General features: G+C 36.0%; 1 protein-coding gene across 2 annotated transcripts in view; it reads left to right on the top strand.

Annotated features, from left to right (window-relative positions):
- LOC129278030 (collagen alpha-1(I) chain-like) overlaps positions 1 to 15,821 on the top strand; it is a 64,266-nt gene that overhangs the window by 35,064 nt on the left and 13,381 nt on the right. For both annotated transcript variants that reach the window (XM_054914231.2, XM_064110203.1), the window contains 16 exons: positions 73 to 126; positions 740 to 838; positions 1,547 to 1,645; positions 2,217 to 2,324; positions 2,882 to 2,935; positions 3,548 to 3,646; positions 4,768 to 4,818; positions 6,304 to 6,456; positions 6,643 to 6,696; positions 11,084 to 11,137; positions 11,537 to 11,734; positions 12,454 to 12,507; positions 13,113 to 13,220; positions 13,998 to 14,105; positions 14,463 to 14,570; positions 15,223 to 15,384. In XM_054914231.2, the coding sequence (XP_054770206.2) occupies positions 73 to 126; positions 740 to 838; positions 1,547 to 1,645; positions 2,217 to 2,324; positions 2,882 to 2,935; positions 3,548 to 3,646; positions 4,768 to 4,818; positions 6,304 to 6,456; positions 6,643 to 6,696; positions 11,084 to 11,137; positions 11,537 to 11,734; positions 12,454 to 12,507; positions 13,113 to 13,220; positions 13,998 to 14,105; positions 14,463 to 14,570; positions 15,223 to 15,384 (1,563 nt within the window). The remainder of the gene's footprint in view (positions 1 to 72; positions 127 to 739; positions 839 to 1,546; positions 1,646 to 2,216; positions 2,325 to 2,881; positions 2,936 to 3,547; positions 3,647 to 4,767; positions 4,819 to 6,303; positions 6,457 to 6,642; positions 6,697 to 11,083; positions 11,138 to 11,536; positions 11,735 to 12,453; positions 12,508 to 13,112; positions 13,221 to 13,997; positions 14,106 to 14,462; positions 14,571 to 15,222; positions 15,385 to 15,821) is intronic.

Genomic DNA, 15,821 nt, shown 5'->3' with positions numbered 1-15,821 from the left:
AAATGAATAATTAATCTGTGGTGTCTTGTTTTATGAGGTGTCTCTGGTCCATGTTTATTTTCTTGATTTTAGGGTCCTCCTGGAGATCCCGGTCTACCTGGTCCTGATGGGAGAACTGGCGCACCTGTAAGTATTTGTTATGTTTCTTAGGGGCATTGAGAGAAGCACATAGTTGAAGAGTGTGGGATGCCAAAAGACCACAGTTTAAAATCCTGCCTTTTCACCCAAAAAATACATTTTCTCTGTACAAAATTGTCCATTGTAATTTATTTCCTTTTTTTTAATCGGTTCCAAGTACCACTCCATATTTATACCATATGCAGTTCTTTGTCCAAGAAGGGGGGAGGGGTTCAAGAATATGTCAAAAAAATTGTAAGTTTAGCATAAATTGTATAGCAGATTACAAAACTTCTTTTTGTTGCATTTTTAGGTTAACAAGGAAGGACTGAATAAGTTGTCCCACTCCCCTTTATTATTTTTTTCTTGCCTGCGTAGCAGATGTGAGATTATAGGCACAGCTTTTGCAATAGTTGCAATAGTTGCAACAGTAGTATTTTAACATTTGAAATTTTAATCTTGGTTATATCATTTGATTGATTCACTCCTACTAACTTACTCTTTACCTTCCATGAGCAGTGGGGTCTGATCACTTTGTTCTAAATACTCCATCTAAAAGAGTACGGTTGTGTGACCAAAGCACCATTGAAGTATCTGGTAACATAACTCTTATTTCCCGTAGGGTCGTAATGGAACAGATGGAGAAACTGGAGAACCTGGTCCTGAGGGTCCACCAGGAGACCAAGGGCCACCAGGAGAAGGTGGCCGTCCAGGAAACCCGGTCAGTATTCTCCCATGCAGCTAGGTTGATAGTCATGTCTTGTAATATAAAACCCTTCTTTACAATCACTTGTAGTTATTTCTTGCTGGAGCGAAGTGTCTAAACTTATCTTTTCTCTAATAGGTTCCTGTTAATTCTATGTTAATGATTGATTAATCAGTTTATTGGGTTCATACACACTTCCGAATTAAGAGCAGAAGGATAAATTTCTTCCGTACTTGCAACTCAGTAAATGCAGAGATAGGATACTTATTGAAATCAGTGTCTGTAGATAAACAACTCTTTTGAGACATGTAGCCACAAGAATTCAAATTTGAAATTATTTGAAAAAAATAGAAGAAATGTCCTACTACATGACCAAAAAATGGATGTAGTCAAGCCACTTTTTTCTGCCAGTGGCTTTGGCCCTGGTCAAAAGGACAAATTCTATGGACGATATTTTCATCCGGAAGCCCTTGATTCAGAACTCATGGCCTTGACTCCTGGGCATTATTCTGATGCCTTGAGTCACACTTTGACAGCTATTGGCTCAGTCTGAGTCACTTAAAAAAAAACTTTATGTGAGAAAATTTAAAGAAAGTTATCAGGTCTAACAAATTGTCATACTAAAGATGTTAATAAAATGCTCTTTCGGCCTGGATTATATTCCTGCTTTGCAACTTTGTGACTTTACTCCAACTTTTATAATGAGGGCTGTCTACTCCTCAGGGTAGGATGGGCCAACCAGGAGATACAGGATCCAAAGGAGAGAAAGGAGAAGAAGGAAACAGAGGATCACCTGGTTTCAGGGGAATTATTGGACTCATGGTACGTATACATCATATAAGAAACTAAATTGACAAGCCCCAAAAGGGGAGTCATCTCCACTTAAATGTACATTTTCCCCTGTGTCACCTGAATCCTCCAATGTCATGGTTGATATTGTAGGTAGTAAACAAGAATCAGCTGTTTGCATCAACATGCTTATGCAGACTAGGCAGACTACTTTTACTCATATTGATATGACAAGTCACTTTACTTACTGTAATAACATTGCCATGTGATAATCATCAAAATATTTGTTTCAAACTGTTTTGAGGAGACAGACTGTGGAAAATTGGCTGTGGAGAAGTCATTCATAGTATATTTGATTACAATCATTCCTCATCATACTTGAGAAGTATGCTTAAGTATGTATAAAAATAACTTATTTGCCACTCTGCAACCATCAAGACCCAAGCTCTAGTGTGTAATTAAATATATAATTTTTTAAAGTATTTTCATGATTTGCATGACATTTTCTATGCTTAAATAAAATTCTCAAACTGATATATCATCACATCTGTTACTTTTGATGAATGATACAAATGTTTGTTACTTTTCAATGTTATTTTGACAGGGTGAGAAGGGGTCCAAAGGTAACGCAGGTAGTAGAGGTCCTATAGGGGAAACTGGCCACCAAGGTTTCCCAGGAACTGTTGGACCAGCTGGACCTAAAGGTTATGCGGTAAGTCTTTCTATTCTGTGTTTCTCCTAGTTAAGCATAAGTGAAAACAAATTGCTTTAAAATTGTGATCACTAAGACTATGTAGATTTCAAATTGGCAACTGGGTAAGTAAACTATGACAAGGGGCAAGGACAACTTTCCCATAGGCCATGTACTTGATTATCAGGGATTTGTGGTTTTCTCCTAAGTACCTATTCCCCTGTGGCAGTAATCTAAATATAACCTAGTTAGTATATTGTTTTATGTCCTCATGAAAGAAAAATATAATTTGAAATAAGACTTTTGGGAAAAATGATATTTTAGCCGTTTTATGTATTTTAGTACATGGAAGAGTAGTCAATGCCTTACATCACTATGACATCACATATGAGGCCAATTTGAAGTCTCCATGGGTATAGTGATTTCCAATATTTACAACTTAAAAAAAAACTTTCATACTGTTTGTCCAATATTGTTCAAATTTTCACTTATCATCTTGTCTGGTATTTCCTTTTCCAATAAAAACAAGTTTTTATTTGGGTTGGATTCCCCTTCAATCCCAATGTTTCACTCTACAGGGAATGCAAGGAGAAGAAGGAGATGGTGGAAGAGAGGGAACAGTAGGGGAAAAGGTAACATTACAAACAATTATTTCTTCAAGGAAAGATTAAAGTTTAAGTTATTAAATTATATGAACAAATATATGTAAAGCTGATGTGAATCTTCAGCTAAAACTTTCCGCATTTTGTTCCATATCTCTAATGTGAGGGAAGTTCAGTTTGCTCTTATAGGGGGATATTCAGCTTTATAACCTTTCTTTTTAAATGCAAGAGAGCTGACTAATTGCTCTTCACCTTTTCTTTAATCCAAATTTGCCTTTAATGTGAGTTTCACTAAGTTTATAGCTCAGGTAATATATTTGTAATACTTCAGTATGGTGTCACTTCTTTGTATTAGATGCTGTTTTTTTTTTACTATTTCTTCATAATGACTGTTCTTTCTTACTACACCTCTGAAGGTGTTTTGGTATATATTGTATGTGTATTGGAGTTTTTGCAAATGTGTATTCATCACATATTATTTATGTCTTTAAAGTCACAATGCAAAAGATGTTACCAGGGCTCAAACCTTGAAATTGCATCAGTTGTAACTTTCCCAGATTACCGGCCACTGGGCCTTCTATGTCAGCTTCATATGCGTATGGAGAAAAACACCTGACCTCTATTCCTTGTCTTTGTTGCTAGGGTGATAGAGGAGATGTTGGTAAAACAGGTCACCCTGGACCAGATGGTGATGGGGGATTCCACGGGTTACCTGGTATGAGAGGACCGCCAGGATTACCAGTAAGTCACATTAAGAGACTGGTATCAATAATGATATACCAGTTGTCTTCTGGATTCTGTCATTCCAATAAATCATACAGGGTTCTTATGGGGAGCATTTCATGATACAAAGTCATTGGCAGGGTGCTACATAACTTTTTAGAAGCACTTGCCAGGTCGGGCAAGTAAAATTTGAAATAGTTGGAATATACTTGCCCAAAAATCTATTTCACTTGCCCGAAAAATTCCTTGGAAAAAAAAACTTTTACCTCTTCAAAGGAAAGTTTTACAGTTTTTTAAACCAAATGTTGACCTTTTTTTCTCTTTTGACATGAACTGATCTACCTTGTTATTGCATTTCTTTTTCCAAAGTGATTTTTTGTTGCCTGCGATGACCAAAATTAGGGTCAATATCATATCATATTGACCCTAATTTTGGTCATTCTACTGTGAGAATTTTGCTTGCCTGATTCAGGCAAGCAGTTTTGGTCTTTACTTAAAAAAACTTGCCTGACTCTAACTTTTTCTTGCCCCGGGCATTTGGGCAAGTGCTTATGTAGCACCCTGGTCATTGGTTTTCACTTATTATTTTATATAATAAGCTACTGAAAAACCTGTATCTGATTGGCTCAGAGCAAAATTGTAATTGAAATTACTGACTGTTTGTTTCATGAAATGCCTTCCTGGTTTTATTAGGAAAGGTCAGAGTGGGATGTGAATAAAACCTTATCATCAATATATACATAGTGACAATGGTTACATACACATAGTTTACTATTGAATCAAGTTGAGTCACTGATAAATGGTTGATATGTACAAGTAAACTCATGACAAATTGTAATGTATTTACATAATAAGATTTGCTATGTTAATAAAAAACTTATGGTTAGATACCTGGAATATAGCACTTACTGAAGTATCATCTCATTTTCAAATCAATCAATCATTGTAGACATTAGAGTACAATGAATTCATCGATATGGTGATAAAATGTGTCTTGCGTTTTCAGTGAATTTTAAAATGATTGCTTTTTATTTACCTTAGAATTCTCAATTACATCATTCTTTTAAAATTCCGAATAAGAGGTTTGTTGTGATATTTCCTCAGTCCAATAGTTTTTTTTATTTTTACTTTTGTTTTAGGGATACTTAGGAATCCCAGGACAACCTGGACATGCAGGAATTGGCCCACCGGTATGTATTAGTGATTGAATTATTTACTGTAAAACAATGCAATCGTAGAAACACAGATCGGTGCAATAATTGAAGTCTAGTATACCAAAGAAGTTTTTCTATAATGGAACCATTCCATCATGTACTTTTTTACATCTAAACCTAATTATTTACCATTCTTTCTTCACTTTACAAACTGCCCACGACATTATATTTTGAGAGTATTCTTCTTATTATTATTATTATCATTATTATTATAATCATCATCATTCATCGTTGTCATAGCTCAGTCGGTAGAGCAGGGGTTTCGGATTTTGGTGACCCGGGTCCCATTCCCACTTGGTGCGCTAGTGTCCTTTGGTAAGGCATTAATCCTCATTACCAGGTTCTCAAAGAGGACCTTAAGCCGTCGGTCCTCTGGTTGCTTGCTTACGAGCATTCATGCTTTGATTTGATTTGATTTATTTATTTCCGTTTTACAATTGTACATAATATGATGAACATAACATAGCGAGGTCAAAAATACTACCAGACAAAATATAATTTATATAACATATTCATAAATTTAAGGAACATAATTCAGTAAATAAAGATATCTCAAATGACATTTGTATTTAAAGTAAAACGGAGGGACTTGCCGAAAAAAGCAAAGCTTGTACAAGAGGCAAGCCCCTTTCTTAGTTCCATTACAAAATTACAACAAATAAATATTGGGTCTAAATAATAACTTTGTTTAAAAATAAATACAAACAATTTTATGCACTTGACAAAAACGTAACTGATGGATTGTGTGAGAGAATATTAAGTTTTACAATATTATAAGAGAGGGGGAGAAGACAGGAGGGAAAGAGGGGTGCAGTACAGTAAGTAGAAAGAAAGAAGAAGGCGGGCAGCAGGAGCAGGTACTTTGGCTAATTGCAATTTTAAGAAGAAAAAATAAAACAAATAATATACATGACTTGTGTACATAATATGGGCGCATGTACACAAAAGTCGAGTATAATTAAATTAGTTGTTCACAGCTTGACCTGTTTGCAGCGAGTATTGCAGAATTAACATTTTTTTCAGTTTGCGTTTAAAAATATTTACGTTGGGGGATTCTTTGAAATCTTGAGGCAGAGAGTTCCAGTAGGCAGGCCCGGAGAAGACAAATGAATTCTTTGCAAATAGAGTTCTTGTTAAAGGAAGATGATAATATTGTCGTTGCCTTGTTGGGTAGCAGTGTACGGATGCATTTTTACGGAACATATTAGATTGCTTTCTTAGCAATTAGGTAAAAATCACCATCATTTACCATCATTATTATTAGTAGTAGTAGTATTAATATATGAACATTTTTCTTATGAACTACAATACAGATACAATTCATTGCAGGAAGGTCTCACATGTAGGTTTAAAGATTACTTACTGGTCTTCAATACTTTATGGAATTGCCTTGCAATATCTACTATGATTCGGACCAAAGTATAAAAAGACGTTTTTTTAATTTCACTTGATTATTTTTAGGGTCCTCCAGGACCTATTGGAATGATTGGGGAGGCAGGACTACGAGGACCAGCAGGTGAAGATGGTGAAAGGGGACCAACAGGACCAAGAGGATTACCAGGTCTACCCGGAACACCAGGGCAACATGGCAATAATGGATCATTCGGAGTACATGTAAATTTGGCTCTACTTCATATTATTACTTTGATCTTTTGCTGTAGTATACTTCATCACTTTTATGATATTAGGACTTGAGGGGAAAATTCTCTTTTGATCTTTAAAGAGATTTTGTGCTTGATTGACAGTTGGAATGTCTGAGCAAAAGCTTATGCTGTTTGACCTCTTTGTCTTTTTTACTAGGGAGTTAATGCAGCTGTTGGAGCTGGAGGAATCCCTGGACCACCCGGACCACTGGTAAGCATTCATAATTTATCTTGTGCCACAAGTTATATTTGGGAAAAAGAAATGTAACAGATGTTTAATAATGAATCATTGATCATGGTCAAGATTATGTTTAGAAATAGTAGGATAATCATTTATTTCAATGATATATATTCTGGATACATAAAAAGCACTTTGAAATAATTCTTAAGGATAAAGAAAGAGCCCAAAGCATCCACTGTTGCAATCCCGTTCCATGCAGTAAAGCACTACCTGATCTTAACTTCAATGCATTCCATATACAGATAAAATATATAGATATATAGATAAAATGGCAATAGATAATCTAAACTTATATGTATCCCACTACTGCCACCATGTTATCTTTGGATATAGAATGGCATTAGAGGATCTTTTATCCCACTGCTGCCACCATATTATCTGTAGTTATAGAATGGCATTAGCTGATTTAAACTTTATGTATCGCAACGCTGCCACCGTGTTATCTTTAGATATAGAATGGCATTAGCTGATCTAAACTTCTATGTATCACACAGCTGCCACTGTGTTATCTTTAGATATAGAATTGCATTAGATGATCTCAACTTCTCAGTATCCCACTGCTGCCACCATGTTATCTTTGAATATAAAATGACATTAGATGATATCAACTTCTCAATATTCCACTGCTGCCACCTATGTTATCTGTAGATATGGAATGGCATGAGATGATCTCAACTTCTATGTATCCCACTGCTGCCACCATGTTATCTTTGGAAATAGAATGGCATTAGATGATCTCCACTATCCCACCACTGCCACCTTGTTATCTGTATATATAGAATGGCTGTCACGAGCGAAACTGCTCCAGTTAACTTATTAATCTACAGGCTACTTAACCACCCTGAATAAAAGACCAAAGGATATTCAAGATATAAATGAAGTGATCAATTTAATGTCACAAAATATAATAAGCCATTAACATTCAATCATTGAGAACATAAGTATATTGGCAAATGGATATTCAATAAATCTTTGCATATCGAAAATCATAAAATTGCATATACAGTCCGACCTCTCTTATCCGGACACATTGGGACCAGCACCAATCCGGATAAGGGATTTATCCGGATCTGGGAGACCCAATATTAAATACACGCAAGCTGCGGCCTCGATCCCCGCAACGCGGCGGTAGCTACACGTTATCTATTGTTGTGGGCCGGGCGTACGGTACAGACATGTATTCACTGCAGTGTCAGTGCAAATTATAGGCGGTAATTTTTACGGAAATGAAATCGAACGATGGCCAAAACTGTTGGATAATTTACCTGCTAAAATGATTGAGGTATAAATCGAGCATACCTCGAAAGAGAGAGAATGAATGACTCGATGAAAGTAAGTTTTACAATTAGATCATCGCGGCCGCTATCGCAGCTTCGCAATGTCAGCCATTGTTATACTGACTGTAGGCTCAAACATGATAGATGGCGCTGTCCGTATTGAGGCCGAGCATTAGCTAGCGAACATGTGTTGTTTTTCCCGGGGAAACAACAAGAGAACGTGATGAAATGTTTACACTGCACCCCGATTTACTGGAAAATTATCCTGCCTAAATTCTTTTGGTGATTTGGGTGAGATATTTTCATGAAAAATAATGTTGTTTTAGGTAGACTACACTGGAAAATATATTTAATCAAAGTGAGTTTGCGTATAGGATTGAGTTTAGATTGCAATCTCATTTCCTCACGTACTAATAAAATTGAATTGAAAAAAAATCTCGGCAAGTGTGCGTCCGGATAATAGAGAGATCCGGATAAGGGGAGGCCGGATAAGAGAGGTCGGACTGTATACATAAGAGGAGTATAATCTTCATTGATTGTTTATGGGAAGAGATCGATCTGAAAATAGGCCTTTAAATTATGTTACCGAAAGTCTTAATCGGGTAAATGTGGAGTTCGAAAAACAGAAGAGATCGACAAACCACGACGACTACGAAGAGGGGACGATGAAAACGCGACTGACATCGTCAGCGAAGACACGTGTCCTTGAAGAACGAAGAACCAGAGTTGAGTTGAAGCTGTAACTAGGAAGAATTATGGTCGAGTCCGACGAACAGTAGCTTCGGCTGACTGAAGTGAGTCATTCCCCTCTGTGACTCATGACCTTGACATAGAGGGTAGGTGCTACCCTGACCTACGTTGACTCTACATTAACCCTGGGCTGACCCTAGGTTGACAGCCGCCTAAAATAGGAATAGACCAAATACTTAACAGCAAAGGCCCTAACAATATTCTATTCACAAAGATATCAGCTTATCGAAATTAGCTTTCATATTTATTATCAAAGTAAATAAATAACAACTTCCTATTAGCATGAGCTTTATGATAGTCAAGAAAATACATAACAGTTGAGAAATCTAATATAATTAACTTTCTCTCTGAATCGTAGATCGATTATATAATTGACTTTAACAGACTTGCAAAATACGTTTCCTTCACCGGAGGTATCACATGAAATATTCATAATTTGCAAAACAAGGTTTTTATAAATGACACATAATTGTACGACTTTAAATAGCAAAATACAACTTTGTTCATTTTAGTAAGAATAATTGTATTCACTTTGAAGAATGGAGTAGGATAAGAAATATATGTAATTTGGTGACAAAATGAGCAGAATATATATATGTAAATCTATCTTTCTTTCTGAAAACAGACATGCCATATTAAGCATAAGAATTGTATTAACATTAAAACCATATAAACCAAACATTACTTACAATTCGGCATGAGTAGAAAGGAACCTGCCCGCACTGTGGCACACGCCCTTTTCCTTGGTTAGGAAACACCCCAAAACGGACCTTCCTCTCCAAAATCAAAAGTCAGAGTGAGCTGGCTTGGCTTTTCTTGCCAGCACACCGAACAGAAATATGTAACACAAAGAGTCTGTAATCCTACACACCTGCTAACCTATAGTCTACTTATTATGACAACCCAGCCTGTTGAAATACCAGGCAACCTATCATGCCTATAGTTTAGTTACTAAGGTATGCAGTCCACATCTGTACATGGAGTTTAACAAAAGAGTTTAACAAAACATGGACTTTAACAAAAGGGTTATCTAACTTTGAATAAGATCCTACAATGGCATTAGCTGATTTAAACTTTATGTATCGCAACGCTGCCACCGTGTTATCTTTAGATATAGAATGGCATTAGCTGATCTAAACTTCTATGTATCACACCGCTGCCACTGTGTTATCTTTAGATATAGAATTGCATTAGATGATCTCAACTTCTCAGTATCCCACTGCTGCCACCATGTTATCTTTGAATATAAAATGGCATTAGATGATATCAACTTCTCAATATTCCACTGCTGCCACCTATGTTATCTGTAGATATGGAATGGCATGAGATGATCTCATCTTCTATGTATCCCACTGCTGCCACCATGTTATCTTTGGATATAAAATGGCATTAGATGATCTATCCCACTGCTGCCACCATGTTAATTTTAGAAAAAAATTGGCATTAGATAATCTAAACTTCTATGTATCCCACCGCTGCCACCATGTTATTTTCAGATATAGAATGGCATTAGCTGATCTAAACTTCTATGTATCCCACTGCTGCCACTGTGTTATCTTTAGATATAGCATTGCATTAGATGATCTCAACTTCTCAGTATCCCACTGCTGCCACCATGTTATCTTTAAATATAAAATGGCATTAAATGATATAAACTTGTCAGTATCTAACTGCCACAAGCATATTATCTTTACATATTTAATGGCAATAGAATATCTCACCTAGTATCCCACCGCTGCCACCATGTTATCTTTAGATATAGAATGGCATTAGATAATCAAATCTTCTATGTATCCTACTAGGCGGTGCTGCACCAGCCCGAGTTTGCTCAATCTCAAGATTTTAGCCCGATCAGCCCTCTTGGCGATTATTCTCGAGATTCAAGAAACCCCATGCATCTCCACCAGCGCAAGATGCCTTGAATAAATAATATCAAAAGTCAAATCTTGAGTGCGTCTGCAGCTGCGAATTAGCGTGATCATCCGTAAATAGCGTGCTATTTTGCTAATAATCCTAAGTTGAGGATTGCAATCTCGAGATTAATCCAGCGAACTATCGCAATGATTGCATCTCCATTACAAATAATCTTGAGATTATTCAGATCGGGATAATTTTTCGGATCAGAAATAGCGCAATTATTTGAAAACTCAGGCTGGTGCAGACAGCTCTACTGCTGCCACCGTGTTATCTTAGATATAGAATCGCATTAGTTGATCACAACTTCTATGTATCCCACTGCTGCCATCAGGTTATCTTTATATATAGAATGACAATAGCTGATCGAAATAGATTTTGAAATATACATATTGTATGCCTGATTATTCTTTCAGGGAAGGAAAGGTGATCCTGGACCGATTGGAGAACGAGGAGAAACTGGACTACCCGTGAGTCTAAATATATTTTTTGAAAAGCTTTATGGTGCAAAGAAATTTAAAAATAGCACTCAAAATATATTTTCTGTTTATTTAAAGTTTATCTGAGTACTGGTATATATAGTTTAATTTCCAGAGAAGTCGACTTTTCAGTTTTAAGGTATATTGGTATCAATCTATTGGGTTTCACAGTAGAAATCATACTATAGTTTAAATATAATTCTCTTTTGTTATATCAAAGGCATTTATCAGTTTGATTTAATGAAAATTAACCTGTACTAAAAACTAAGATATCCTTACCATACTCAGAGTCACAGAAGGGAATGGGACAAAAGCTTTTGCGCACACATGTAGTTGATCTCCTTCTAGCCCTGACCAGATATTATAATGATGTGCTTTATTTCTGTGTAGGGACCTAAAGGAGAAACGGGTGAACCAGGTGAAGCGGGCCTGACAGGACCTCCTGGCCTCCGTGGACCACCAGGAGAAATTGGCTTTCCTGGACCACCTGGTGAAATGGGTACCAAAGGGGATAGAGGTAGCACAGGAGAGAAGGGAGATGATGGAAACGTTGGAACACCAGGAGACCCAGGATCACGCGGTATACCAGTATGTTCACCATTAGCATTGTCTATTCCATTGATTTTTGTTAGAGCTACCAACCATTGTGTTATTGCCGTAATTATTACGCTTTTGCATCCAAATTACGGCATTATGTTTTTTCTTCATAACATACAGGTTTCTGTAAAAAAAAATGTAATTTCTTGGAGAAAACCTGTCTATACATTTTTCTATTTTATAAAACTTATGCAAGTATAGGGATTTGGTAATTTCAATTAAATAGGCTAAGGTCAAAGGTCATTTTGAGATCAGTATGTTGAAATAAATTTGGGGGATCACTCAATACAGTTTCTTATTCCCAGTGGTTGGCAGGTCTAGTCATTTCTATATGTATTGGTTCTTGTACACTTCAAGCTATTATTCAGGAGACATTTTCATTTAATTACCATTTGAACATTTAAATGATAATATTCTGCTTTTACATTCATTTGAGTGACATCTTTAAGCACTCTTCAGATATATCATTACCCTGGTCAATGGATGAACATGGTCTGCCCATACACAGTGTATTCACTGTCTCCACTCCCCAAGGAGCATTTCAACAAAAGTTTCAAAACTTCTAGACATAATATAGGTTTTTGCATCCCTCCGAGTACCAATTTCACCCCCTGGGTGGAGAGTGGCAAAGTTTTTCTTTAGAATGATGTATAGCAATCAACCACTGTATTAGTTAAGTGCTATGCTATTATGTTGATCATTGTTACCAGGGACCAAAAGGTGATGAAGGACCTCCGGGACCTGCTGGTGAGCTGGGTTCAAGGGTAAGTCAATGTGATTATTATGATATGACAGGAGTGGAAAGAGCAATATGATGACCGGGTAGTAGTTTTTGAGATCTTAGAGTAGTAGTAGAATTAGTAGTAGTAGTAGTAGTAGTATAGTACTAGTAGAACTTAAGAAGAAGTAGTAATAAAAGGAGTTGCAGCAGCAGCAGTATTATTATCATTATTATATCATAATGAGAGCATTACAATTCTTTTTCTTAGTCAAAGTAAGGATTGTCAATATCTTTCAAGAAGCTTTGTGCTTGTATCTTCTAAAGAAAATGGTATAAATGAAAAAGAATGAAATAATTTTCAAAAATTTCTTAGATTTTAAAATTCAAGAATATTTTCCAGATGTGTAATGCTGTCTTTTTTAACTCCAATTTATGTTAAACCATTGTCAAAGTTATCAGAAATAAGATAAAATATGAAATTATTAATTCTTCTGATGTATAGGGAAAATTGCATTTGAATAAAAATACAATAAACATAGGATTCTGTGATAATAAACATTGAAATGTTTAGGCCTACAGTTATGTTGGTTTTTTTATAATATGATCAAAAATCTATCCAAAATGAACTCTCTTTTATTATCATTGCAGGGTTTAAGAGGACGTAGAGGTAATCGTGGTGCTGTTGGAGATAAGGGAGGGTCTGGAGGTTCAGGAGGGAATGGAACCCTAGGCCTCATTGGAAGAGCTGGTGGTAGGGTAAGTTAAGATGCCATATTGACATTCACCAACATTTTCTTATTTACACCAATTTGTTAAACATTTGGGTGATTGAGTAATATATTGTAGGGTCCAACCCCTTATATGAGGAGCTCTCCTGTTTTTCTGTATTTTCCCATTCATATTAAAGGTCCTTATGCTCTAAGGCTTGAGCAGTCAATGAAATGTAGAAAGAATTAAGAACATTAAATGTACAAAATCTTGATTATTTTATGGAATTATGGAATTTCCTGTTTGCCAGATATGACATAAGTAGTATGTGCCAGCAGTGAGATTATTTGGATAGCTAATCAAGATTATTTACCATTGCTTTTCAACATGAAATTTAAAACCTTATTACCTTGTAATAACTATTCATTTTAGTTTTTAGAAATTACATAATCTGGCAGAAATGAGATGTGAAAGTGTTACCTTATATTGAATTGTTGCTTTCTCATGCCTTCATAGAAGTAGCATCTTGAATGGCATAATTGATTAAAGGGATTTATTTATAGTGTGCATTCAATTATACCATTCTGGATCTATTTTTGCATTTGGGTATAAATGTAATTTGATACATTTTAGAGAAGTAGACCTATCAATATGCTGCAAGATATATTTCAACCCGAAGAGAGTGCATGAGCATGCACATATTTGGGCTGGACTTTATGGGAAAAGTTGTCATGACAGTACTAGATAACACTTTCTATAATATGTCAGTATAAAAGGGGGGTTGGTAAAATATATATTTTGACATATGATTTTCATGTTTAACAGGGTAGATTTGGCTTGAGGGGACCACCAGGACCAGAGGGACCAAAGGGTGAGAAGGGTAGCCTTGGACCAATAGGACCTTCTGGTCCTATGGGAGAAAGAGGCCGAAGAGTGAGTATTGCTTCCTTACAGTAAATTAGCTCATGTTACTAGTATTTGTGAGAGATGTTTTACCTATTAATTACTTGAAATAGGCTTTTCATAAAATGCCTAATGATTAAACAGACATCGTCATACTTTTTATTTCATGATATTTGCGTCTTGTACATGAATGCAAAATTTATGTAAAAGTTGTTTTACACTGTTGTCTGTTTCCTTAAGCACATGCCAGTTGATTTGCATATGAACAGCTTCATAATCACCTTTTCTTCAAGCAGAACATTTACAAAACCGGAATGAAGATGTAAAATTTAGTGAAGTAATAAGACGTTGGGATGCCCAACATGAACATTTTCTCCTTTTTTTCAGGGCAAGAGGGGTATACAAGGAGAAGTTGGAGCACCTGGAGCTGTTGGAAAGAAGGGTTTCTTGGGATATCCTGGTCCCTATGGACCTGAGGGGCCACCAGGACCTAAGGTGAAATATCTATTACCTTGTTTATTTCATTTATTATTTAAATCAGTAAATTGCATAAGACAATCTCATGGCAACTTTTACTCATTCATTCTTTATTTGTAAGATAATTAAATGAATAAGATATTCTTCAATCATCTTTTAGCATACCTACTGATCAAATTCATTTTCATTGAGTGTATTGTTGTAAGACATTCTAGGTGATTCATGAGATCATTATTATACAATTTTCTTAAAGCAGTGTATTTATTAAAACTATGCCTATATTTTTATCATGAAATAGCATTGATGCAATCAAAGGCAAAAGCTTTGAGATTTGAAAAAAAAACACTAATTACTTTGGATGCAGAAAAAAAAAATCAAAATTTAAGAAAGGAAATGATGGTAATGGCAAATCCCCTGTTTGTAAGCTGCAGATGTAACTTTTGTCATTACAACTAAGGGTGTCATAGTAGAGAGCATGTTATGAAGTGCTGTGAGTGATTTTCGATAGCAATTTGCTTCATGAAATTGAATTAAAACCCCGATAATTGGAAAAAAGATTTTACCACTCTTCTCTCAAACCGCAGTTCCATCTTGGTGACTATAACCTTGCTGACAATTGTATTTTTTCTTTCAATGTTGCTATGCATATGCCATGTTTCCATTTCTGAAGGGCAGGAAGGGTCCAAACGGCTATGAAGGCTACCCAGGACCTCAGGGTGTCCCTGGTTATCCTGGTCCACCGGGTCCTAGAGGACCTAAAGGGGACATGGGGATAGGAGGATCAGAAGGTCTACCAGGAGAAGATGGACCACAGGGATCCAAAGGCCAATCGGTCAGTCAGTTTCTAATTCGGACATATAAACCACCATACTATCTGACTATTAGTACTTTTGTGTGCTTTTCACACTGGCAATTGTGCCCCCATACATTCCATACCTGGGTACCATCTTTCATATTTTTTTATCAAGGATGCTATTTCTTTAAAAATGTCACACACTTCCATTGAGGTATTATCTTTTCTTGTTAACGGCTTATTCATGTTGATGTAATCCCTGGCTTACACCAACTGTAAATATATACTTAAGGAAAGTAGGAGGAATATGGAGCTCGAAAGAAGAAAAATGATAATTTAAGCATGCAAGTTATTATTATTCAGTCCTAAGTGTTATTCTTTTAAAGTTTTACAAGAATGTATATATATATATATATATATGCCTACATCCTACGAAAGGGCGAAGTCTATAAATGGGTTTATTCCGTCATAATACA

Source organism: Lytechinus pictus, chromosome 15 (genome assembly GCF_037042905.1).
Source record: "Lytechinus pictus isolate F3 Inbred chromosome 15, Lp3.0, whole genome shotgun sequence".
NCBI lineage: Eukaryota > Metazoa > Echinodermata > Echinoidea > Temnopleuroida > Toxopneustidae > Lytechinus > Lytechinus pictus.
Note: the sequence above shows the minus strand (reverse complement) of the source record. Positions and strands in the feature narration are given on the sequence as shown.